The sequence below is a fragment of the Macaca mulatta genome, chromosome 1 (assembly GCF_049350105.2).
Source record: "Macaca mulatta isolate MMU2019108-1 chromosome 1, T2T-MMU8v2.0, whole genome shotgun sequence".
Lineage (NCBI taxonomy): Eukaryota > Metazoa > Chordata > Mammalia > Primates > Cercopithecidae > Macaca > Macaca mulatta.
Genome location: NC_133406.1, coordinates 114,513,895 through 114,540,844, shown reverse-complemented (window position 1 = coordinate 114,540,844; position 26,950 = coordinate 114,513,895). Strand labels below are relative to the sequence as shown.

General features: G+C 45.3%; 2 protein-coding genes across 10 annotated transcripts in view; both read left to right on the top strand.

Moving 5' to 3' along the window:
- LCE5A (late cornified envelope 5A) overlaps window positions 1-20,124 on the top strand; it is a 77,875-nt gene extending 57,751 nt beyond the window's left edge. For 5 of the 9 annotated variants that reach the window (XM_077987332.1, XM_077987330.1, XM_028848083.2 and 2 more), the window contains 2 exons: window positions 16,823-16,875; window positions 19,461-20,124. In XM_077987332.1, the coding sequence (XP_077843458.1) occupies window positions 19,482-19,838 (357 nt within the window). In that variant the 5' untranslated portion in view covers window positions 16,823-16,875; window positions 19,461-19,481 and the 3' untranslated portion in view covers window positions 19,839-20,124. Of the gene's footprint in view, window positions 1-11,426; window positions 12,586-13,616; window positions 13,920-16,822; window positions 16,876-19,460 lie in introns of those variants that run through there. The other 4 variants (XM_077987337.1, XM_077987334.1, XM_077987338.1 and 1 more) reach the window with 4 other exon arrangements.
- A 2,364-nt stretch (window positions 20,125-22,488) lies between these two features.
- Window positions 22,489-24,121, top strand: CRCT1 (cysteine rich C-terminal 1). Its single transcript, XM_015151158.3, has 2 exons — window positions 22,489-22,649; window positions 23,460-24,121. The coding sequence occupies exon 2, from the start codon at window positions 23,482-23,484 to the stop codon at window positions 23,794-23,796; it is 315 nt and encodes a 104-aa protein (XP_015006644.1). The 5' UTR covers window positions 22,489-22,649; window positions 23,460-23,481; the 3' UTR covers window positions 23,797-24,121.
- The last annotated feature ends 2,829 nt before the right edge of the window (window positions 24,122-26,950 follow it).

Here is a 26,950-nt window from a genome sequence, read left to right as displayed (position 1 = left end):
TGTGAAGAAAGTCAATGGTAGCTTGATGGGGATAGCATTGAATCTATAAATTACTTTCGGCAGTATGGCCATTTTCAAGATATTGATTCTTCCTATCCATGAGCATGGAATGTTTTTCCATTTATTTGTGTCCTCTCTTATTTCCTTGAGCAGTGGTTTGTAGTTCTCCTTGAAGAGGTCCTTTACATCCCTTTTAAGTTGTATTTGTAGGCATTTTATTCTTTTATTAGTAATTGTGAATGAGAGCTCACTCATCATTTGGAGCTCTGTTTGTCTGTTATTGGTGTATAGGAATGCTTGTGAATTTTGCACATTGATTTTGTATTCTGAGACTTTTCTGAAGTTACTTATCAGCTCCATTCCTGTTCTGCTCCCTCTACTGGCTGCCAGGTAATTAATTGTCTTCACTGCAAATGTAAGCTGTTATTTCTCAAGGCTACCAGGAAGCTGGAGAGGGAGGGATGGTTCCAGTGCTACCAAATTAACTGTTTTTTACCAAGATTCAACAATGTTTCTTGAATAAATTCTTCTAGAATTTTGAAAAAGTTAAATCTGACCATTTTTGTCTGTTTTTCCACTATTTTTATGCTGGGCAGATTTGTTTTCTTCTCCATTAAAAAATAATTTAAAATTTAATTTTAATTTTAGATGCAGGGGGGTCCATGTGCTGGTTTGTTACATGGGTATATTGTATGATGCTGAGGTTTGAGTATGGATCCTGTCATCCAGGTAGTGAGCATTGTACCCTACAAGTAGTTTTTCAACCCATGCCATCATCCTAAGCGAATTAATGCAGGAACAGAAAACCAAATACACATGTTCTCATTTATATGTGGGTGCTGAACATTTAGAACACAGGAACATAAAGATGGGAACAATAGACAGTGGGGACTACTGCGGGAGAGGGATGGAGAGAGGGCAGATTGTTAAAGGTCCTTCATCATTTTCGCTGATGTCTTCTGTAGCAGCTTTTAGATTTTGAGAACTGTTTTCTCACTCTCAAATTTAGCTGTTTCCAGAGTTCAATAGATTTCATCTAAGATAGATGATGATCTTGGGGTTGAACAATAAAATAACAAAGTACACGTATTTATCTAATTAATAGCATAAAATTTTATGAAATTGCAACCTATTTTATTTAGTGTATGTAATAGTTACATTTTCACCTAAACTGTTTTCTGAACAAGTTCCAATTTATAGAAATTTCATGTGATTTACACAATATATGGTTTTTAATGATGAATAAAACTGTATAGACATTCATAGATTACTAATGAACTTCAAAATATCACTAGAGTTATCAAAAAAAGCTTTCCATTAGTCTATGAACAATGAATTAAAAAGTGAATACAAAAATCTTCTAACAAAGGGATAAATATGAAATGTAGAACTTTGGAAAACACAACTTATTGCTAAACAGTTTTCAAGTAAGAAGTACAATGTAATAATAAATATATGAAAAGGTAATTTGCTAAGTGATATGCTAATAAGATACAAATACCACATACAAGTAAGGCATCCTTTTATGTGTACAGAAATAGTATGGATGACTTTTAAGGAAAATAACCACTAGGTGTTTTCTCTGGGTAGAGAGATTCACTATTTAAGGGGGGTAGTAATCATATATGTGATTAGCAATGACTTCTGACAATAATGGCAAAATGGCTTTTGGAGGAAACTTATTGAAGGTTTGAACTTTAAATTTTAGAGATAGCAAATTATTTATTTATTTATCAACTCAGATACTTAAAACGCTATATTCCATCTCCTTACTGTGCCTTAATGATGTCTCCGGCAGATTTTATAACTTTCTGGTCACTTTCCAGAGTTAAAGACTTCAGTACAGCACAATTTAAAAGATTTCCTTGCCCTGTCAGCTCAGACCTAAACCACACCCTGGGAATCTGCATTGGCAAACAGTGGGTGGTCTGATCTACTTTCCTGCATTGTTTCTCCTTCTCTGTCTCATTCACATGGGGTTTCTTTTGTATATATTCTTATTGGGGTCTCAGTGGACAGTTTGGATGTGTGCTGCAGACTTTATAATCAGAAATGCCTGTCTCTGTCCCTCCCCGCAAGTAGTGCCCACTGTTTATTGTTCCTGTCTTTAGGTCCCTGTGTTCTAAATGTTCCGCACCCACTTATAAATGAGAACATGTGTTGTTTGGTTTTCTGTTCCTGCATTAATTCACTTAGGATGATGGCATGGGTTGAAAAACTACCTGTTGGGTACAGTGCTCACTACCTGGGTGACAGGACCCATACCCAATCAGGAATGCCTCCCCAAATCCAGGGCACATGGCAAGCTCTTTCCAGCATCCCCTCACTGTTCTGTATGCTGGCAGTCAACCCAGCACAGCTGAGCATCTGTCTTTCCACAGCACATCAAGCATCCAAATGAGATACAATACTTCATCTCACTTTCCTGCAGGGACCCCCAATATCTCAGAGTGATTTTCTTACGGACTCTTTACTTGGCTTGAAAAGTGGGAAAAACAAACTCTCCTTACTCACAAGGGGAGAAAAGGTGAAAATGTCACAGTTATTATCCCAAAGATATAAATTCCTTACTCCAAGAAACAATCTACTTCAAAGAATGCTTCTAGAATGTCTAGGCCAGTCTATATATAGGCTGATTAGATGTGTCAGTGGTGATCTTGGGACTGGTTCTGCTTTTTTTTTTTTTTTTTTGAGACAGAGTCTTGCTCTGTTGCCCAGGTTAGAGTTCAGTGGCATGATCTGGGCTCACTGCATCTTCCAGGTTCAAGCAATTCTCCTGCCTCAGCCTCCCTAGTAGCTTGAATTATAGGTGTGCACCACCACGCCCAGCTAATTTTTGTGTTTTTAGTAGAGGCAGGGTTTCACTATGTTGGCCAGGCTGGTCTCGAACTCCTGACGTCAAATGATCCACCTACTTTGGCCTCTCAAAGTGCTGGAATTATAGGCATGAGCCACCCCGCACAGCCAGTTCTGCTCTTTTATAGTATGCTGGAGGCATACCAGGCAACTCTTTGTCACAGAATGTTGGGGTACTGTGGAGAGGGAGTGTGACAGGGTTAACTTCCTGGAACTCAGGATGCAGAAGCTTCAAAGTCCATCCTCTGAAAGCTGCCTAGGCCTCACTTCCCCGCTGAGGCCTTGATGTATTCTCTATCCACCCTCCAAAGTCAGCTGAATCCTTAATGAGGTGGGCATGGGTGGGGGGTCTTAGTTTATTTCCACCCATCTCCATCTTTGTCCCCCTATTCATGGGTATCTGTGATGGTACAGGGCTTATGTTTGGTTCCTGAGGGAGGCTACTCCTCTTATCTGTTCTTACAGGCTGTGTCCTCCCAAAATTCATATGTTAAAGTCTCAAGCCCAGGACCTCAGAAAGTGACTATATTTGGAGACAGGGTATTTAAGGAGGCAGTTAAATTAAAATGAAGTCATCGGGTGGGCCCTAATCCATTATGGCTGGTGTCTGTATATGAAGAGAAAATTAGAACACAGACATGCACAGAGGGAAGACCATGTGAGGACATAAGCAGCAGATGGATGTCTGTAAGCCAAGGAGAGAAGAAGCAAAGCCCATCAACTCTCGATGTAAGACTTCTGGGCTCCAAAATTGAGAGAAAATGAATTTCTATTGTTTAAGCCACTTTGTGGCACTTGGTTATGGCAGCCTAGCAAAACTAAGACATCTGTCTTCCAAAGGTTTCTATGTCCAACATTTCCTCCAACTCTGCTCCTGTTATTTCTTATTTCACAGCCATGTCACACACTCGTCCAAGTCTCTTGAGTAAGGCTGCAAACTCTTGGATTAGGGTTTTAGCACTTCTCTGCACTGAGGAAGAGGTGGAGCATCCAGTTTGCCTTACACACATGGGACGGTAGGGGGCGACAGAATCAGAGGCAGGAGTTCAGAACTGGCAGTACATCCTGGAGATTTTGCTGGGCTCCAGTGATGAGGATAGGCGAAGAGCAGGAAGCTGCTGAAGAGGTCACTGCAAATCCCCTTCTCTTTCAAGACCTGATGGGATGCTATCAGTCCCAAGTAATCAGAGTGAACTGTGTTTTCCTCTACAAAGCATGCAACTGTGATCTGCTTTCTATGTGGTGTATCTAGTTAACATAGCAAAACTTATATGTGATTACTATGTGCCAGGTACTAAAGTGCTTTAATAAATTTCTATATTGTAAATAATATTTTAATTTCATACTTTATTTTTATTATATCTTATATAAATTAACACACACATACATACAGCCTAAGCCAGGCTTGTCCCTGTAAAATATTTATTATATTTTATCTCTCTCACACACACACACCCAAGCAACCCAATTAATTGACCTTCTTATTGTCCTTATTTGATAGAAACCAAGTTCTTTCCAGAGAAGGTAAGTATCTTGCCCAAAGTTGAATTGGGGGCAGGGCACAGTGGCTCACGTCTGTAATCCTAACACTTTGGGAAGCCAAGGCGGGCAGATCGCTTGAGCCCAGGAGTTAGAAACCAGCCTGAACAACATGGTGAAACCCCACCTCTACAAAAAATACAAAAAAATTATTCAAGTGTGTTTGTGTGCACCTATAGTCCCAGCTACAATAGAGGCTGAGGCTGGAGGGTCACATGAGCCAAGGAAGTCAAGCCTGCAGTGAGTCATGACTGTACCACTGCACTTCAGCCTGGGTGACAGAGTGAGACATTGTCTCAAAAGAAAGTAAAAAATTGAGTTAGGGCTCAAACCCACACATTGGCTCCCGAGTCTGTGCTCTTCACCTCTGGCTGTGTAGCTCTCTTGTGTGTGTCCTGACTTCCATGTCCAGCTTGTATGTTCTTATGTGTCAGGGAGTATATCTTGCCCATTTTCATGTCCATTCCTTTAGTCTCTCTTTCCTCACTCAGTCTTGTTCTTGGTGTTTCGGAGACATTTGAAGCTTAATAAATATTTGCTGAGTTATTGACCTCTCTTCTCATTTCACAGTCAAAAACTAAGGTTCAAATCCAAGGCCCCCAAACATCTTGACTCCTATAGTTATTGCAAGGACTGACAGGGTGAGGTTCTGTGATGTTTTAGTCCCAAGGAAGCAGGGACTTATTTTAATAGAGATTCTCTGAGTTTTCTTTTAAGATTCCAACTTTGGCCGGGTGCGGTGGCTCATGCCTATAATCCCAGCACTTGGGGAGGCTAAGGTTGGCGGATCATGAGGTCAGGAGATCGAGATCCTCCTTGCCAACATGGTGAAAACGCGTCTCTACGAAAAATACAAAAATCAGCTGGGCGTGGTGGTACATGCCTGTAATCCTAGCTCTTCAGGAGGCTGAGGCAGGAGAATTGCTTGAACCAGGGAGTCAGAGGTCGCAGTGAGCCGAGATCATGCTACTGCACACCAGCCTGGTGACAGAGTGAGACTCCATCTCAAAAAACACCACCAACAACAGATTCCATCTTCAATAGGTCTTGTCTACTTCACATCTCTGACTTTATTTAAGCTAACTCTATGAAGTATGCTGCATCACTATTTTAGAAAAAGAAGAGGTTAAGGAGGGGGAAAGAAACACACACTGAATGCCTTCCATGTGTCCGGCACCATGCTAGTGAGTTTAGACTTGCAGTCTAATTTATTCTCAGACCAACCCCCAAAACATTAGGCAGTATTTTTTCCATCATTACAGATATAGAAACTGAGGCTGAGAGAGATTAAATAACTTCCCTGAGACCACAGGCCAGAGATTCAAAAGGAGTCTGACTTCAGATTGGATTTTCCTACCACACCACCAGGGGGTGTCTCAACAAAGGAGTGACAACTCAGAGAGCCTGAGTCTGGGCTCTGGGAGATTTAGGATTTGTGTTTGTACTTAGGTTGTTCAGAAAGTGACCTGGGGTGACTTCACTGGACAGCCCTGAATGAAGACCAAAATTCCTTTCAACTCCAAGAGTCCTGGGAGAGCAGGTTTACATCCCTCATCCCTAGTTTCCCGCTTGTCCTATGGGACAGGATTGCTGTCCCCTGAGGGAACTCCAGCTAGCGAAGGGTCTTCTCTAGCTCCACTGAGAGCTACAGCATCTATGGTTTTCTTGAAGGGACTGAAATTCAGGAAACATGGGTTCTGGGCCTGCTACTTTCTAGCTGTGTGGCCGAAGCCCAGCTGCATCTCTGTTCTGGCTCTGGGTCTCTGTTCTCTCATCTGGGGAGAAATCGACCCTGACCACTGCATGTACCACTGCCCAGCACTCCTTCTACAACTTAGGCCTGAAACCCAGTGATTTTAAATTCATTCCTTTATTTTGAGAGTTGGTATCTATTGAAACACAGATATATTTCCCAGGCAAGGGCCATGCTTAATCGTGAGTAAGTTTCAGATGGTTTACAGAGACTGGATTTTGAATGGACAGGAGAAAAGGAAGAGAGTCTGAGGGCATTGGCCAAAGGTGAGATGCCCAGATCTGAGAACACCCCGGGGGAAGGTCCGCCTCCCCAAACCACTTCACAGTGGTTGGTGCCTGACACATGGAAGGCATTCAATGTGTGTTGCTGATACCAGAGACTCAGAAACAGGGCACTGGCACTCATAGTTTTTTGCTGCAACCATCCAGTTCTCCTCTCTGAACCTCAGTTTCCATATCTGTCCAGCCATTGTCTACCATAGCTGGATTCAACTGGATTCAGCTCACAGCTTGACTAAGGTTGCCTTCCCACCAGAGTTAGTACGGCCATTAGCATGGATACAGTCCCATCAGAGGAGGCAGACTGAGCTCTGCCTGGCAACCATTACCTGCCTCGCTGTCCATTCTCCTGGATGGACCTCTGCCCTCTCTGAGTATCTTGGCTGGGAGTTGGTCTGTGCCTTCGCTTCTAACCAGAAGTTGAGGAGCAGGGCTGGAGGTGGAAACACAAAGGAGGAGAATTGTTTTCCTGTTTACTATGGAGCAGTGGAGAGGGACATGGTTAACCTTCATTTCTGACCCTGAGTTGTGCCACCCTGGGCATGCTAGTGAAATAATTGACATTTCACTATTATTGGGAGGCATCCCTGTCCTGGTCTGCTAACAAGTGGAATAATAGCTATTATCTATTTAAGCAATTACCTCAATTGATATTTGCTTTCCTTTTTATCTTTCTCATATTCTGACTTCCCAAGCTTTGAGTGAGAGAGGCAAAAACACCCAGGAGAAGATAGCACATATTCACACAGCACTTTACAGCCTAAGGAACACTTTTATATTCACTGTTTAATTGAATGCCCATGGTATCTCTGGGAGAATGGTCATGGCTGGGTGAGATTCTCTTCCTGTAGTTCCATAGGAACCTGCTTCTCCTTTTATAGCTCTGGCAATAATTTTAAGTCTTAATGTCTGTCTTTTCTAATTAACTGTATTTCATGAGATCAGGGGTCACGTCTCTGTTCACTGCTGTGTTCCCAAAGCCTAGCATATAACTGCTGCTGAAAAAAAAAATTTTGTTTTGATTCCTGAATAGATGAAAAATCTCGCTGTTCCCACTTTATAGATGAGGCAACTGAGGCCTCAAGAAGCGAAGTGACTTTCCCAAGTTCATCTAGCTAATTGATGGCAAAAATGGGATCCTTTCTGGCTCCTAGCTGAGAAGGTTGAAAGGGTGGGCAAGGGTATCTGTGGGAAGTCATCTGCCTCCTGCCAGGCCTTTGGAGTGGAAGGCAACGCCAAAGAGAGAAGAGTGTTATGTCGTCTATCAGCACTCGTCACACTGCCTTACAAGTGAATGCTTATGTGTCTGCCTGCCTCAACCCGGCCCTGACCCAGAGTGGGGATGTCCTAAGGACAGGGCTGTGTTTAATTTCCATCTGTGTCATCCGGGTCGAGCATGATGCCTGGTATGTTATCAGTACTTAATATGTTTTTGAGGACTGAATGACGGATTGATGGATGAACCTTCCAATAGCAGCTCCAAATGTCTTGATGCTGTAGGTGCAAGGTCAGGGTGAAGCTGCTTGAAGCCAGGCTTGGCTCTGAGTGGACACATTATGAGGTGTTGTTGATAGTGCTGGGTATTGACCAAGTTCTCGGAACTGTGAGCCCCAGAGCACAGGGCCTGTGGGAAGCCTGCGAGACACTTCCACCGGATCCACCCGAGCAGGATGGACTCGCAGAGGCCATCGTGTCCAGCCTCCTCGTCTTCCACTGGAGGACACACTGCTGCAGAGGGGCAAAGTGACTGCCCAAACCCAGGCACCACCCCACCCGACATTCTGGTTCCTGAGGGCCTGCAGAACCAGCTGGTGAGAATAGGGTGCTCATTCTCTAGTCATCAGAGGAGTCCTACAGGGGTCAAGGCAGGGTCACAAAGATTAGCCATCAGGTTCATTCTTGCTTTCTCATGCTCTTTGGGGCAGGACAGTGTTTGCCCTCAGTGCTGTCTTCCAGGTAGGCACCAGGAATGCCTGGAAGTGTCACTGACACTCAGCTCTCACCTGGGGATCTTTCCTGCTGTGGCCTTACTTCCTGCACCCCCTAGAACCACTGACATCACGTAAAGCTGTGGGGTTGTGTGAGAGACAACACCACTCACAGGGTGGCTTTAATTGCCATCAACATCATTATTTGGTTATGTTTACATTATTATGATAGTTATTATTGCACTTTATGGATCACCACATACTTTGCTATATGTGATCTCATTTGTTTGGGTAGCATATAGTTGGCCTCCATTTTATAGATGAGAACACTGGGGCTCGGAGAAACAGTGTGGTGTGTCCAAGGTTGCAGAGTTAACACGGCAGAACTGAGACTCAAGGGCAGATTTCCCTGTTTCTTATTCAGTTCACTCTGCTTAATGGATTCCTCTTCCACTTTAAAGATATGAATGGCTCACCACTGGTCATTGAGGCTTACACGCCTATTAGAATGGATTCCCACCACTCTTATCTCCTGGATCCCAGTGAGAAACGTGGAACCTGGTGACCCTCTTGAGCCTAGTGTTTCCAAGACAGGATCCTTCTATGGTGCTAGGATGGCTTGTGGGAGAGATACACATGGAAAGCCCCAGGAAAAGATAGGGCTGAAATGAGGAAATAGCAAAGGGTTCCAGGGCACCTGCTATGTACCACAAAGGATGCCCATGGACTGTGAAGTTTTCTAACTCAAGAGGCTTTCTACTCAGGTAAATGAGCATTTGTGTCTAAGAGTCTTGGGATTGAGGGGAGGTCACCTCTGTTCTGGGAAGCTGGCTTTAGCCTCATGCGTGAGTTGTCCAGATGCTCACAGAGGCTCACCCTGCTCTCTCAGCCAGCTCAGTGGCACGTAGATCAGCTCCTTTCCTCTCTCCTTCCCTTCTTTCACCCCCTCCTTCCCTCCTTTCCTCCTTCCTCCCTCTTCCAAAAATATTCAATGAGCATCTACTATGTTTCAAACATCCTCTGTGTTCTAAGGATTTAATAATAAACTAGAAACGTAAAGAGAGAAACTCTCTCTGGTACATAAAGAGTTTGGTCCAGGGACCAAGCTCTATGCCAGAGAAACCCTGAGCACTTGGAATGTTGCAAGTGGGAACTGACAGAGGTTCAAAGTACTGGCCTCATCCAAAGGGCCTCCACAGAGTAACCCCCTTGGGAGGGCAGTAACTGAACCCTCATGCAGCTCTCTGGGGCAGAGGGGGACAGCAGCAGAAGCCAGGGGTCATTTTTCCCCTGAAATCTTCCTAAAGCCCACTGGGCTTCCTGTCACTCAACTAGGCAATTAGCAGCTGAGAGGACACTCTATGGGCACTGCAAGACTCTTCCTTATGTTACTCTTCCCCAGGCTCCACTCGGCTCAGATGTGGCCACTGAGGAGGCAGTTCAGACAATGGAGATGGGAAAGACATGGGAAGGACATGGGGCTCAGTGGCTGGAGTTCTGAGTGCTGGTTCTGGCTTCTGGAGCCAGTTTCATCCCCTAGATGAGGAGGGATGGGCCAAATCTCTGACAGACTCCTGGTGACCTGTGGAGTCTAAGAATAACTCAAGCAGGACCTGGTGTCACTCAATTTATCTAATAAGGGATCCAGAATTTCCAGTGCTTAAAAGCTCCTGTTTGCCTGGCATCCCAGGGAGACCAAGGCAACACACTGATGAGAAGTGACTTCATCACAGTTTCCACCTGTATCAGACTGAGTCAAGGTCAGAACCTGCTGCACAGTGACCAGGCTGGCCTTGCGGGCCTCCTCCCTCCACGACAATGACGACAAGCTCTCAGTCTTTCATTCCTTCATTCTTCACTCAACAAATATTTGCTGAATGCCATGAACTCTGTGCTGAGCCTTGAGGATACACAGTGATGAATAACCCCAGCATCTGTCTCCAAGCACCTCTGAGTATTTATGATACACAGCCTCTGTGATATCCCCCAGCATCATGGCGGAGTGCCCAGACCCCACTGTGGAGAGGCTCAGAATCTAATAAAGAGGTGATCCTGTTGGGGAGCACAGAGAGTGCCAGGCACCTTGCCAGGGAGGCATTCCATTACAGGAGCCAGTGCTGGGGCTGTCTCAGAAGGTTTCCTAGAGAACAGGAGCCTGAGAACATGCAGGAGTAGAGGAAAAACGGTGTTCTAAGCAGAGGGTGCATGCAGACACATTCAGGGATGGCAATAATTTGAGGAGGCTGTAGTGTCCATATGGTGCAGGTACATAAGGCTGGGCAGGTAGAAGCTGCCAAGTTATGAAGCATCTAGGCACCATGTGGAGGAACTTGACTTTTTTTTTCCTCTGTGGGTAATAGGGAGCCCTTGAAAGTTTTAAATAGACTCAGACTTACCTTTTAGAAACAGAAATGGTGAGGGTCTGTCTGAGGAGAGGAGACAGTAGGGCTGGGTGGAGGAGCCTGGGTGCATGTTTAGACGTGGAGGTGAGGAAGAGGGAGAAGGTGGGATGCCTCTCAGCCTTGGGTCTTGGGGACATTTACTGAGGGAATTAAGGAGGCTTCAGAGGAGGTAACAATGATGGGTCTTATTTGCATCGATGACTGTAAACTGTGGAATGTGGCTTATATCATCAGAGGGGAGGGTAAAAGAGAAGGAGTTGGGAGGAGGGAGGAGAGGTCCTTATGATGGAGGGCATGGCAGAGGTGGAGGGACAGAGGATGAGTAGAGGGGAATATGTAGAGGGGAAGAGACTGAATTCCCTGGGGGGAGTAATCTGCAACCCTAGGACAGACATAGCCATATTCCCAGATTGCTTTTTTGGATATTGGTGAAAAGCCTGGCACACGGGCAGCAGGAAATTCTTGGGCATTTCATCATTAACCTAGAGACTTCAGGCATGTGTGAAATTGCTCCGACTCCTGTAACGTGACTCAGTCATACTCCGCCCGTCAGACACCTGAGCATGACTGAGCAGGCTCAGAGAAGTCCTTGTACCTCAGGGCAGGGAGAGCCCAGAGCTGGGCGGGCATAGGTGGGTGGGATTGGGAGAGGGGTGGAAAGAGAAGCCCCAACCTATAACCATAAATACTAGTTGCTGGGATACGTGGGTGTCTTTCCTCTTTGTTACAAGTGAGATTCACTTTCTGCCCTGTGTTTTTAAGTTATCAACAAAATCACCACTACCTGAAGTAGAATGTCCTGCAGGTGGGAAGAGAGAATTGTATTTGCTGTTCATTTCCCATCTCTGTTCATTTCTTCCTTCCCTTCTTCTCCTTTCCTTTTTCCCTTCCTTCTATCTATCCTTCCTTCCCTCTTTTCTTCCTCACTGCCTTTCTCTCTCTTCCCTATTTACTATGCTTACCATGTATCCAGACTAGAGCTAACCAAGCCCCAGTTTTACAAAGTTAAATTAAATTTCTTTAGTCTTTGGAGCATTGACATAGTCAATTGAGCTTTGAAATCTTGATGGGGAAGACAGTATCTTTGGGTGGAGGGAAACTTTTTTCCCAATTGTGGGTGCAAGATCTGCCTCTGGGGTGCTAATTTCAGCTCAATAAACACTGGGTTTTTTCCATACATGAGCCATGGTTTGAGACAACCCACTGGAGGTGAGTGGCTCGGAGCAAAGCAGGACTCACATCCTCAGTCCCTTCTGGAGTCAAGACCTGGGAACCCCGAGGCAACCAGGGTACCAAGGCTGACGCTTGTGTGGGCCTCAATGTCTCCTTCCCTCCACTTGGCTCCATTCAGCTCATGTTCCTAAGGCATCCAGTATTTTCCTAGCTCCATGCTTTGAGAAATTAATAGAAGGATAACATGTAGCTCCTGCTTCCAAGGAGTTCAAGATCTTGCAGGTAAATGATGTCCACATATGCAGCAGGCAGTACTGTGCAGGCTGTGATTAAACATCTGAGAAGCGAGTTGGCCAGTGAGGCTACTGGAGACCAGGTAGGCGGTGGTGGCATGTGAACTGTAGATGGATGCAGAAGAAAGGGCCATTCTGAGGCTCAGGAGTAATGGGACTGTGTATAACTCACTTCTTCCTTATGCCTACAGAGCCATGCATGGTGCCTGGTGCTTAGTGGAAACCAAAACACCTGCAAAATTAAATGAAAGCATCAAATGTCACTTCTGATCCTTTCAGTCTATTTAGTACCTCTGTGTTAATTTAAACAGCGTATCATCCAAGTAATGCATATTCATTGCAGAAAATCAGAAAATGTAGGTAAGCAAAAGAAAAAGAAATGGGCACAATCCCCCACCCAGAATAAATTGCAGTTAATATCTTAATATGGTCAATCCAAGCTTTTTTTTTTTCCTGATTATTTACCTACTCTCTCTATATACCATACATATATATAATAGAGAGAGATACTTACATAAATGAATTTTTCATGTTGCTTATACTACTGTAACTTGATGTACACCTTTTCCTTTCTAATCCACTTTGCTTAACCTTTGGTCCATACCCATCAGAGTCTGCTTGTATTGCAGTTCCTGGGGAACACCTGTCTCCACCACTGGACGGACAGCTCTTAGCGGGCAGTGCTGATGGCTTCCCTATCTTTGCCTCCCCACTGCCTAGCCCAGGACTAGCTCCCCGTAGGTCATCAATGTAAGCTAGGAGAACTGAAAACAAGCCCTGCTGAAGGCAATCCACTGATGAAGGCAAATGGGCAGATTAAGCAACTGTGAGGGACAGCCCAGTTGCCCAGTTCCCTGGAGGCAGGCACATGGTATACCTGCCACTGGATGGAGGTACCCTTACCCTGGTGTGATGGGATGCCTAGCCTACTTGCAGCCAGCCCCTCCCTGTTGCCTGCTTCACGTCACCTGTATGCTTGGTCTCCGTCCTCTCCATCTGAGAAAACAAGGTACCTCGGTGTGTGTGTTTCCAGGAGCCTCCTTGGCTATTTTTACTCCCTCTGAGTCCCACGCCCCGGATATTTACCTGCTCTCCAAGAGGAGGAATCCTCCTTTCTCTGTTTACTCACTCTGGAGGCTCCCATGGCATCCTCGCCTCCAGGCTCCAGCTATGGAGATGCTCTCCATAGAGAAGATAACACTGTAGCTGGCAAGGGCCCCAGGAAACCTGAGCATCCCACGTGCCAGGGTGAGCAGACCTGGCTCGGGGTCCGGAGGTGAGGCTTTTCCAGGAAGTGCGCACACACACCTGGGGGCCCCAGGCAGCTCATGAGTCAGTCAGTCTCTGATGTCCTTGCTTGCACCCACGTCTCTGGCACTCATTACTTGCAGGTGGTGGTGCGCGGGAAGGCAAGAAGAAAGGTCTGCAGCTTGAAACCAGACTGCTAGAGGCCCTTCCACTCAGCACTTTGTTCACTTACGACAAGAAGAAAGCTCCATTTTAAGGCCATATTGCAGTATCTTCTCTGAAGAGGAGCATCTACGGACTGCTTTTGTGCATTATATTCTAACCCCCTAGGATTTTGGTCTGTGCACCCCTTCTATGACAGGATGCACAGGCCCTGGGCTAGAGGTCGCTGTGATTCGAGAAGCAAGCATGAGGTATAGAGTCCAAAGAGCTGGATTTGAACCCTGGTAACTTCTCTTAACATCTGTGTGACCTTAGACAAATCTCTTGGCCTCTTTGTGCATTGATTCTATCTTTGAATAATAGGGGTAGTAACCCTCTCTTCTACAAAATTGGGCTGTTGTAAAGATTCCAGTAAAGGAAAGAATGCACAAACATCTCATAAATGGTAAAATGCTCTCCAGAAGTTAAAGAATAAGAAACCCTCATCTTCCTGAGAAGAGGTGCAAGTAGTATCTTGAAAATTCAAATAAGCCCAAAGTGATGGCAGGTTGTCCATCCTACTCTATGGAATTTTTCAAGCTCCAGTCCAGGAAATAAGTAGCTGGGAGCTTTAAGCCCAGCGGAGGGCCCCAGGAATGCACTGGCAACCATCATGACATCTCTGTTTTCACTGATGCTGGTGAGGACAAGACTAATAATGACCAGAATAAGAAGGGCTAAAAATTACTGAGCGCTTTTTATGTGCCAAGTCTAGGGCGAAGGGCTTTGCAGGTATTATCTCATGGAGTCCTCATACAACCGGCACGGCCATGAGCACTGTTATTATCCTCATTTTATGGCTGAGAAAACAGCTCTAAGAGGTCACATAGCTAGCAAGGGGTAGAGCTGGGACGATCCAGACAGCAATTTATCTGTAAGAATTTTCTCTGTCACCTCTTCACTGAGCTTCCCTTGGCCGGATGTCAGCCTCAGAGGCATTGAGGATCCTCTTGGTTGGTTTCTATTGCTGCTGTAACAAATTACTGCAAATTTAGTTGCTTAAAACAACACACAGGTATTACCTTATAGTTCTGTAGGTCAGACTGGCATAGGTCTCACTAGGCTAATATCAGACTGTTGACAGGGCTGTATTCCTTCTGGAGGCTCTAGGGAAAAGTCTATTTCCTTGCCTTTCCCAGCTGCTAGAAGCTGCTTATATTCCTTGGCTTCTGTCCCCTTCCTACATTTTCAAAATGCCTCACTCCAACCTCTGCTTCTGCTGATAAATCTCCCCTCTCTGACGTTGACCCTTTTGCCTCCCTCTTATAAGGACCTTTGTGGTTACAGCGAGCCCACCTGCATAATCCAGGAAAATCTCCCTATTTCAAGATCCTTGACTTAATCACATCTTCAAAGTTCCTTTTGCTGTGTACGGTGATATATTCACAGGTTCTGGGGATTGGAATGTGGACATCTATGCACAGGAGGGGTGGGAATTATTCTGTACACTATTCAGACTTTACATCAGGGCAACAGCGACCAGTGGAAATAAGACAAATAGAAAAAATCCCTTTCCAGTGTCAAACTCCAGAATCAGCCTGTAGTGGGTGAGAGCAACACTGTGCAAAGCCCCTCACGGAGGCAGTTCCCAGGCCACAGTCCAGCACAGAGAAGCAAAGGGCTGTCAGGGACAAATGTTTTCAGGGCTTCCAAATCTGTCCAGGGCTGGAGGTGTTCAGATGACCTGATGGACATGTCTAGTGTTGCTGACCATCAAAACCTGAGGTTGTTGTGCAACCTCATGCTCACAGAGTGCTGGCAGGTTATGACGACTTCTTCCAGGAGTTTTCCTACAGGAAGACAATGTACCTGCCAACATTGACACTCAGGTTTCTCTTTGTAAGTCGATGTCATCACAGTCTCTTGTGAGTTAGGTGCAGTGAATCAGTGTCCACAGGATTAATCAGCTCAGGGGCATGGGCTAAGGAACTTAGCCATGCTAAGGCTAAGAGTTGGACTTCTGGGCTAAGGAACAGTCATCCAGATAGTGCTATGCTGGGGAGGGTTCTTGGGGGTCTGCCAGCTGGCCTATCCCTGGAGATGCCAGACACTGCCTTTTCAACACAGGTACTCAATCCCTGGTTATTTAGTAGAGGTAATGATCACTTCCAATTTTTCCAGATGTGCAATTCAGGCTGTGATTCAGCATATTTATTACTATTTTCACTCCAACTTCAATAGCCATGTTTAACAAGCAAATTTTATAAAATAAATCTTGCTAGAAAAAATCACAATAAGAAATAAAATACTATTCAAGAGCAGACTGTTATGATGGAGAGAGGGCAGATAGCAGGGTTTGAATTCCATCTCTGCTCCCAGCTCTCCATGTGATCCAGGGAAAGCCTCTTTCCATCTCTGAGCCTCAGGTTCCTTTTCTGTCAAACAAGGGGCATGATCTAAATCAGCAATTATCAATCCCAGTGGTGCAGCAGAGCCACTTGATGGATGTCTGGATAATGTCAAAGCCTAGATCTCACTGGGGTTGAGAAACACCAGCTCTGAATGATGGCCAAGGTCCTTTCCACATCTATTCTATCATCCCATGAAATGTCTAGAATTTGTCAATGAAAATCTGGGTTTGGATTTGTTTGAGGCATCCATCTTGCTTGCTGAATAGTAAATTCAACTGAACAAGGAAATGAAAACTGAACACCTGCTGCCTACAATGCATTAAATTAGACCCCTTAGGGATTCCTTCACTAAAGACCTTACCATGTGGTCAGATAGGTGGTCATGTGCCCAAACAATTATAAGTAAAAGAGGATGGACATTGTTCCTTTTAGAATTCACCAAACCCATGTGTTAAATGGGTAATTCCTTTAACTTCTACTGGGATTCCTTTTCCAGAAATTCAGAGCCTGTGTTCTACTTTCTTCCTGATACTTCTCCACAAGGAGGGCAGAGACAGATCTGATGCATAGAGATTCAGTGGCCACAGGAGCTTACCTGCCTCCCAACCCCGTAGTCTTTATCTAGGCCTACTCTGAGTGCTGGAATTTAGAAGTGACACAGCATCAGGTTTCATTTTAAACATTTATTGAATGCTTACTATATGCCAGGCATTATTACAAGAGTTTTACATATATTAACTCATTTAATCTGCACATGACCCCATGAAATAAACACTACTTTTTTCACCATTTCACAGGTGAGGACAGTGAGGTGGAAAGCTCATGTCACTTGTTCAAGGTAACACCACTGGTAAGTGGGGAGCTGGGATTCAAACCCAGAGACTGGTTCTAGAATTCATGCTCCTAACCACTTATAAATAGATTCTGTGCCCTTCATGCAATGTTCTTATGGCTACCAAAAATAATCCTTCCAAACAATGAATAACTTGGGAAATGTTGATGTTAAAATGTTAAGTGAAAAGTTAATAAAATAAACTCATGTAAGTACTATGAGAAAGACTATGTAAAATACAAACAAAACTCAAATAACAACAACAAAAAAAACACTATATATGGAAAAAAAATGACTGAAAGGAAAATAGTAAAATAGTAACAGTATTTTAGGGATGGGATTATGGGTGATTTTAAAACTTTTCCTATTTTTTGGTGTTTTTAAATAATGAGTATGCTTTCTTTATAATCTCATTCCCTAGTGGCAAGCAAATACTCTTAATATTTTGCTATAAGAAAACATTAAGTCTAATCTCTGATATCATAAAAATTAGTTTTGGTTTCAAAATTGGCAGGTCAGTAATTTGAAATTTAGAATATATTTTCTCATGGAAATAAGGATAGCCATAGGGGTTAGTTTTTTCTTTTTTAAACTTGCAGTTCTAAGAACTGTGCTAAGAACTTCATCTGTATTTCTTTATTCAGTGGATTAGGAATGTTTTCAGCTCCCTTTTCCAGTGATGGTTAAGTAACTTGCCAGAGGTTGCCCAGGTGGAGAGAGCAAGGGTGGGAACTGTTGCTGGACATCCCTCTCCAGGGTCTGTGTTATACCTGGGCTGCTGCTTCTCACTGCAGCCCATTTCAACAAGCATGAAGCTAAGGTACTGCCTTTTTCTCCCAGTCTTATTTTCTCCCACTGCAGCTTTCATTGTGAATATGCCATATTTTGGCCACCCTTTCCAGCTAAGTCAATTTTGGTAACTATCCTGGGGACCCAGCTTTCCCTCAGAATACTATCTGCTGAGAAAATAAGCTTTGGATCCCACCATGGGCTTTTAAAACCTGTATACTCCTGCTCTTCACCTCTCCCATCCAAAGATCTTCTCCTGAGGTCCTTCCCAGGTTGGATGCTCTTCTCTTATGAATGACTGCAACTGGTGCCTCACTTCTGGAAACCTCCAGATGAGTCGAGAGCTTTTGCTCCACCCTCAGTATACACCTGGTCTTTGCCACCTCACCTGGAGCTGGCCAAAGGCCCCTTCTTTAACACGAGTAAATAAACCATTTTAAAGGCATTTGTTAGTGCTGAATCAGTATTGTTTGTGAGCTCTTTTGGAGCATCAAATTCAGGCAAGGAGAGAAGCCCAACCACCCACACTCTCCGCATTAGATCTGCCTAAAATAACATCATTGAGATATCAAACATTCTTAGTTCTGGTTATGGCATCATCTAGGAATGAAAAAAATCATGTTAGATTATTTCCCTGGGCCTACAATTTTATTTTGGATCCCTATTATTATTCTAAAAAGGGCCATTTAATTTTCATCTTGGGAATTTTCTCCTTCAGTTCCTATACCAAAGAGAAAACAGAACTTCTGTTCATCCCAGAGGCGTAGAGCCATACTGGCCCAGCTCAGAAAATAGAAAGCATAGCAGAGCTGCCTGTGAGATAGATAGGTGCCATGTGCAATTCACAGAGCTTCCTCACCATCCTAGAGGCCTGCAGTTCTCATGGGATCTTCCTGTGGATTAATACTTGAGATGCTTATGGAGGGAGGAACTGGGTCCGTGGGATGCGAGGGGAGGGAGTCACCCATGCCTTTATGAAATATGCTTCTAGCAGCCCGCACATGGTCTGCACCTCCTGATGCTAGGTCAGGACTGAGTCGTATAAAAGGCAAAGCTTCTCACAGCACCTCAGTCTACCTGTCTCCTGAGTGATCTGCTGCAGTGCCTGAACCAGGTAGAGTGCTTCTCAGGACCAGGATGAACTCTTGGTGCCAGTGTTTTGGGCAGAAAGAGCCCCTGGGTGGAGGTTGAGGCCATTCTTGAAGAAAGACAAGGATAAAAGAGAATTTTGGAGGGGAGGGTTCTTCTGGAAGGGGAGGATGGAAGGTAGGTGAAGGGAATGAAGGACTGATGTCTTTCTGAACTTCCAAGGAATTCATTTGAAAATATGGAGTTACAAAGTGGAAATCATTTGTATCGTTCTTGTTACTGGTCTTGGGAGACTGGGTTTTTAAAATCTGCTCATCTTAGGCCAGGCGTAGTGGCTCATGCCTGTAATCCCAGCACTTTGGGAGTCCAAGGTGGGCAGGTCAAGAGGTCAGGAGTTCGAGACTGACCAACGTGGTGAAACCCCGTCTCTACTAAAAATACAAAAATTAGCTGGGTGTGGTGGTGCACACCTGTAATCCCAGCTAATTGGGAGTCTGAGGCAGGAGAATCACTCGAATCTGGGAGGTGGAGGTTGCAGTGAGCCGAGATAGCACCACTGCACTCTAGCCTGAGTGACAGAGCAAGACTCCATGTCAATAAATAAATAAATAAATAAATAAATAAATAAATAAATAAATTCTGGTCCTCTTAGAGATAAAATCTTGTGAAATTATAGTTCAATTTTAAGGGCAAGGAAGTGACCTTGGGCTTGTATTGTCTTTCAGCTTTATTCAGCTCCTACAGAGATGTCCTGCCAGCAGAGCCAGCAGCAGTGCCAGCCTCCTCCCAAATGTACCCCTAAATGCCCTCCCAAGTGTACTCCTAAGTGTCCTCCCAAGTGTCCCCCAAAATGCCCTCCCCAGTGTTCAGCCCCATGCCCACCTCCAGTCTCTTCCTGCTGTGGTTCCAGCTCTGGGGGCTGCTGCAGCTCTGAGGGTGGTGGCTGCTGCCTGAGCCATCACAGGCCCCGCCGGTCCCTCCGACGCCGACCTCAGAGCTCCAGCTGCTGTGGCAGTGGCAGTGGCCAGCAGTCTGGGGGCTCTGGCTGCTGCCATAGCTCCGGGGGCTCCGGCTGCTGCCACAGTTCTGGGGGCTGCTGCTGACCTGGGCCATGAGGAGCATGAAGGAGCAGCACTGGCAGAGCCCAGGTGCAGAAGATCTGTATCAGCCTGAGGCTTCTTTTCTCTTGTTTCCCATGGAAGGACTTCAGAAATGCCTTAAGGTCTCCTCTTTATCCTGCCCATGTTCACTCCATTGTGGGGTTGATGTCTAGCCTGTGATATTTTCTGGCCTGACTTTCCCTCTCAGACATGGTTCTTTGGAAAACTAGGTGTTGTAATTCAGTTATGAAGCTATTTTTTCTGTAACAATAAAGCTTTTTATTCCTGATATCACTGCCTCCTGATTTCATTGTTTGCCTCTCCCACTCCCTACCTACTGCATCAAGCCATCTTCCCTTCCCTTCTCTTAAATGCAAGCGAACACTTTACAAACTTGTTTGGGGAGCACATTTTGGCAGCGAAGCTACTCAAGACTCTGGAAAAAAATATTCCCTTCTATGCACTGGATTCTGGAACTTTAAGCTTGAAGGAAAGAATCATGTCTGAGACCATTACACCAGACACAAGATTGTATGAGGATAGCCAGGAATGGGTTTGAAGAGAAGAGGATGGTTGTACTCAGAAGGGTCAGACTCTGAGAGGGTTTCCTTCAAGCATGGGTCACAGTTTGAAAAACTGCTTGTCCTCTATTCATGGGGAATAAGATTGTCTGAAGTGCTCATCCTGGGCTCTAATAAATGGACACTCTTTTCTGATGATTATAAGCCCAGGTGTTTCCATCAGTTGGCTAGAGGGAGAGCTGGGTGGGCAGTGAGTGAGTTTTAGAGGCAGGTATGAAATGTCTGAGCACATTTTCCCTGCATGCTGAAATTCTGGATTTGAATCTGGGTAAAGAACTGAGAAAGACACACTTCTCTGCAAAGACTGTCTCTATGTGGTTGGGACGTGTGTGTGTGTTTGTAGTGAGAGGTATAAGAGTACAGGGGTTTTGGTCCCTGTGTTGGGTTTTCCAAGTAACATTTCTTTAGGAATGGGATGGTTCCTTCAGGAGATACTCATAAAATACCTAGAAAAGATAACTAGAAAATTTAATTCCAAATCAGCCTTTTATATAAAAGATAAACAATTGATGCTTTCTTTGATAAGAGTTAACAGTGATAAATAAAGTAAGTTGGTTTATGAGATCATAACATGCCCACAGAATGAGTAGGCACTTGCCCAGATGATCTCCTTACACTGATTCCTACCAAACACAGCCTTCTTCACTTTTTTTTTTTTTAAAGAATTTCGCCCATTTTCCCAGGGGAGATCCTGCCTCTGTCTTGTTATTTCATTACTTCCTTCTCTGTTCTAATATTGACTTTACTTTTTGGAATGTCTCACCTATATTCACCAACAGGTGCTCTAGGAACTGGCAACCTGTTAATCAGGCTCTAAATCCACGTTAAATGAAACTGGTATCTTTTGTGCGTATTCCCTCATGCCACTCCCAGCTCACTGACTCCCAAACCTGTCTCTCATCCTTAATTCTTGAATTCTTAGTCTTGGACTTCTGTTACAGTTCACTTTCATAGTTGTGGGCAATTGCATTGATTAAGAAGCAGTTCCGAAGTTGATTGCCAAAGTATCCTCCAATTCTTAAAAATTAGTTATTCTAAAAACACTATTTATCATGCACACTTTCGACCTTTGGAAAGAACCTTCCTTTCCTTTCCTTGTATTTTCCTTCCTTCCTTCCTTCCTTCCTTCCTTCCTTCCTTCCTTCCTTCCTTCCTTCCTTCCTTCCTTCCTTTCTTCCTTCCCTTCCTTTCTTCCTTCCCTTCCTTCCTTCCTTCCTTCCTTCCTTCCTTCCTTCCTTCCTTCCTTCTTCTTTTTCTTTCTTTTCTTTCTCTCTTTCTCTCTCTCTCTTTCTTTCTCTCTCTCTCTCTCTTTTTCATCTTTCCCTCCTCCCTTCTTCCTTTCCCATTTTCTTTTGCATTGGGCAATGGCTCTAGGGAGGACCTATCTTCAAAGGGAGATTGGTGGTTGGGGGTAGGATAAGAAGCAGGAGTCCCACAGGCTGACTTGCCTTTTTGCAATTGGGCCACTGTCCTGCACACATGTTTCTCTTAGTCATACCACGCTGTATTATGGGGATATGGTAACCCGACTACATTCACAACTTTTCTGGTCTTATGGTTCCTTAACTTTGCTTGGTTTTTCTTCCTGTCTCCAGTGACAGAGAGAAATCGCCCCTGGGATTCCCACAGGTGCATTCCTGTCATCATCTTCATTCACTGCATCTTGAAGCATATGGATGAAAACCAGCAGGCTTATTGCATAGCTTGTGGTCTGCCCTGGGGAGCCAAGGACCAAAAGCCAGAGAGATGAGAATCAAGATAAAAATAGGTGAACTACCACCTACCAAGTAGATGACTACACAGGAATTGATGTGTGGGCAAGTTGAGCCGTGTGTGTGTGTGTGCGTGTCTGTGTACACTGAAGACAAGGGCACAAGGGGTTCCAGACCTCCCTGCATTTGAGCCCCATGCCTTCTCTTAGCATACACACAGCCTCCCAGGTACCAACAGTGCTCTGCTTGGAAAGTAAACATGCCATAGCAATCCTGGCACCTCTGTGAAGTGACTTAGATGCTCACGTGCACCACCTACAGCGCTACCTGAGTGATGAATGTCTCTGGGATGTGAGTGTCAGCTGAGCATGTCTGTTGGGAAATGGGCCCCTCCCAAGAGCCTGAACCTGAATACTTGTTATAAAAAGGTTCTCTGGCTGGACACTGCTCAATCCACTGCCTAGCAGGTGGCCCATTCCAGCCTGAGAACGTAGTGAGTCTTTCAGTGGAGCCAGGGTCCGGTAAGTCTCCTCGCAGGGTCTGGGGGAGAGGGTGGGATGAGTTGAGGGCACAGCGGAGGAGAAAACAGAACACAGGCAGCAGATAGATGCGGAAGGGGTGTCCTACAAGGCACCTAAGCTTCCAGTGAGCCAACCTCTTAAGGTACTAATGAGGACATGAAGGCAACACAGGAGGTGGCTTTTGCAAGGGTACACAGCAAGTCCACAGAAGAACTGTGACTAGAACCCAGGGCTTTCAGCTCCCTGGATGGGGTTATTTATATTGGCACAACTCTCCTTTCCCACATGGTTGTGGGGCGTGAGAGGCATAGGCAAGAAAGAATGATCAGGACCTGCTTCTGGTATGTGGATTATTTAGATCCAGCAGGTGGGACCGCGTGTTGGACTTGGGTGTTTTCTAAATGATGGGGTGTAGTAACTAGGAAGATACAAATCGAAGGTCGGTAGGAAAGTAAAACGAGGAAGAGGAAAAAAGCCAAGTGGAGATTTTGGACTGGATCATACAGATAAGCTGCCGCAGTGTGCTGTTTATTTTCCACTGTGGAAAACTTGAGCAGTCTTCTTCTAGTCAGAGAAAATGGAAATGCACTGATTCATTGCATAGATTGTGTCCTGCTCTGAGCATGTTTAACTCACTGGAAGCCCCTGCTTGGATTTGCTTTTCTATGTCCCGCTCTTTCTGGGTACTTTTCCCCCCTTGTCCCAGGCCGGGCTGACTTGTACACTAAACCGAATCTCAAAAGCCCAGACAGAGTTCCACTGGTGGAAAGAAAAAGCCGGCTCGCCTTTAAAAGGCTGCCTTTCTTCCAGGTTCGTCGTGAGGAGCTCCGCGATGTCCTCTCAACAGAGCGCCGCTTCCGCCAAAGGCTTTTCCAAGGGGTCATCCCAGGGCCCCGCTCCGTGTCCCGCCCCTGCGCCCACCCCGGCGCCCGCCTCCTCCTCCTCTTGCTGCGGCGGCGGCTGCTGCGGCTCCGGCGGCGGCTGCTGCGGCGACTCGGGCTGCTGCGGCTCCAGCTCCACCAGTTGCTGCTGCTTCCCAAGGAGACGCCGCCGGCAGCGGAGTAGTGGCTGCTGCTGCTGCGGGGGCGGCAGCCAGAGGTCCCAGCGCTCCAACAACCAGAGCTCAGGCTGCTGCTCTGGCTGCTGAGAGACCCGCAGCCCCCAGCGCTGCGCTAGAGAAACCCGTCCAACCCAGAGCGAGCCCGCCCCGCTGCGGCTCCCACGCGGGGCTGGGCCTCGCAGTTTGCCCCGTAAAGCGAATTGCACTTTGATGTTCAGAAACCCACTTTGTTCTCAGCCACGCAAAACTCCCTGACTCCGATGTGATTTTTCTCCCCAGGGATTCACGAACCATGCGTGGAACACTGGACCCTACTGTCTGCACGGGTTTGCACACAGCAGGTGCTCAGTAAATGCCTAATGATTTGATTGTCTTTTGAAGATGTCATAATAAAGCTTCTACCTCCTTAGAACACCTTTTCTTATTTGTTCTTCATTCGTTTCTCCGCCCAGGTAGAAAGACTTGAAATGTTTGTGAAAGGCAGAATAGTATAATTCATGCCTGAACAAAAAGATGACTTTCTGATTGTTAATTATGATAGCAGCGATCAGATATCGACTGTTTCGAGGATTTTAATGACTTTACGTGACAAAGCTCTTGAGTATTCTTAGGACTTTATGTGGCACAATCTGATTCTCATAATGACTCGTGTAGGAGAGTGCTGTTATACCCTTTTTACAAGAGAAACTGAGGTTAAGTATAATTTGTTCAAAGTCACCCAGCTGACGCCTGATAAAGAAGACAGGACATCTGATTCCAAGGCTTCGTTGCTCTGCAGGGTCCTCACCTGGGCTTCCCAAGCCTTACCACCGAGGTGCTCCTACTGACCACCGGGTTCAGGCAGCTGTGTGGCAAAAGTGTGTTTTGGCAACTCCTGGGGGCTTTGGAATCAAGCCAGCTGTCTTTTTTTATTTTTTAGTTTTACGTTTTATTTTATTTTTTATTTTTGGCGTGGAAGATTATTGACCTACTGCTTTGCTTGCTGGGGAGGAAATTTTTCCTAAGATGTGCCTTCCAGGAAAGCTGGAAACTACCCTCTCCAGGTCTCATTTGTGCAGCTGAAGCAGGACCAAGAGCCACGGGTTTCTGGGAGTCTCTGTGGTGCAACATGTGTGCTCAGAAACGTGGGGATCTCATTCTTTAGAGATGGTGGCTGTGGCAGCGGCAATGGGTGGGTCATTTTGCATAGGTCAGAAACCTATCCCTGTGGGCAGAGGTTTTATCCGCTCATTTCAGGCACCAGGAAACAGGAGAACAATATCCTCTGCTGGGTTCAGAGGGAAGAGATAATCATGGTGATAATAATAGAAACACTAGTTACCATTTATTTGGCACTAACTTTATTTCAGGTACAAGTCAAGGCACTTTACATATATTATCTCACTTAATCCTCACAGTAATCTAAAAATATAGACATTCGCTTCCCCACTTTTTATATGGGAGGAAATGGGTTTAGACTGTTCCAGTGATTTGGCTGAAATCACAGAGCTAGTCAATGTCCCCAGATGGTGAGTGAGGGAGATGAGATTGAAACCGGAACCTGTGTGACTCCAAAGTCACGCCCTCACACTCAAAGAGTCTTGCTCTACTGTCTTAGAAATCACCACCACACAGGGAAGGGACACTTGGGTCTCTGGACACACCCAGGCTCTCAGAAAATTGCAGCTCGGCTTCTTGGCTGCTGCTCCCTTGGTGACCCAATGAGTGGGGAACTCTGTCATGGCATCCACCCAGCAGCTGCCAGCTGGGGGTGTCTGCTCAAAGGTGAGGTCGGAAATGCTCTACTGATTCATCCAGGATGTTTGATGTTGCGGCCAAATGACCCCCTGCCAGGGAGGCTCTGGAGGGCAGTCCTGCTCTGCCTGGGAGTGGCCCTTCCTTCCATGTCTGAGATTCTGTGATTTCCAGTAGGAGGTGATTTGTGGAAGCTGTTTACAAACAGATGATATCACCCGTGAACCTGCCTCCTCACACCAGTGATGTGTGCTGAAACAGCAAGCCCGGGGACTTGGTGGGCAGTGGGTGGGAAGGAAGAACTGTCTGACTCAGAACAGACACACTGCAAAGCTAATCTGAGGGTGAGGGCTCAACCTGGAGCAGGAAGCTGAGGCCTGAGCTCTGGGAAAGAAAGGTGGTGACTCACGGAGAGACATTAGAGTCCAAATAGGAGCACATGCCCTGTACACGAGGCATTTGGGTCTCATGTCAAATGGCTGGCCCTGAGGGTGGCGGTACCTCCAGGCCCACATGCTGCTGAAACCCAGCAGGCCAGCACACATGAACTTTGATGAGAGACATTTGAGTATTTTAAGAATAGTTTTATTTTGGAAACCTAGAAAGCAACTTTGGATGGTCTAGAGCTCTCTGCTCATGGTCCTTCAGGCTTTTCTGATTTCCAGCAGTAGGTAAAGCTGTATGTGTGGCCCAGGCACTCTCTGTGAGGTGATGGTGGTGGATGCTGAGCCTGTGGGAAATTTGGCAAAGTGAAGTCTTACTCAAAGGTTGTCACCTGGTACATGTGACAGGCAGAATCAGGTTTCTTATTATTTCTGGAATAAATGGACATTATTATTAAATATATTTTATTCATGATAGCTCCAATTTCAGCTTAAATTATATTATTATAATGGTCATAATAACAACTGATATTTATATAGCATTTAGCATTTATAAGGTGTTTCCACATATATTATCTCTTTCATAATTCTGTAACATAAGTATTACCATCTCTGTTTAACAGATTGGGGAGGGACTCTTAGAGTTTAAACAACCCACCTGAGGTTATCCAGCTGATACGTGTGGTCTCTATCTGGACCAGGCCTCCTAATGCCCTCTAAGAATGCCAGTAGCCACTTTTGAATATTCACTGAAATAATTGAATAATGACAATTGATTATTTAGGGACAGTGCTGTATTCACCATTGCCTCCCTAGCATCATGCCAGGTACATATTAAAGGTCTATAAATAAGTGATTGTTTATTAGTGCATAATGTGTAAAGGCGTTGTGCTAAAGAATTCCATAGAGATACACAAAAGCATTTCTGGACCTCAAGGAGTTTATAGTCTTATTCAGGAACTATGGTAAATCATCATGCAGGATATAAATGATAACTCAGATCTGAAATGCAAAAAATGTCACAAGCAGAACACGGCATAGGCAACTGCTCTAGGGATTCAACTGAGTTTAGATGAGGCATTGTGACAGGACTTTGAATGAGAGCAAGTTACTGTGGACTGGAT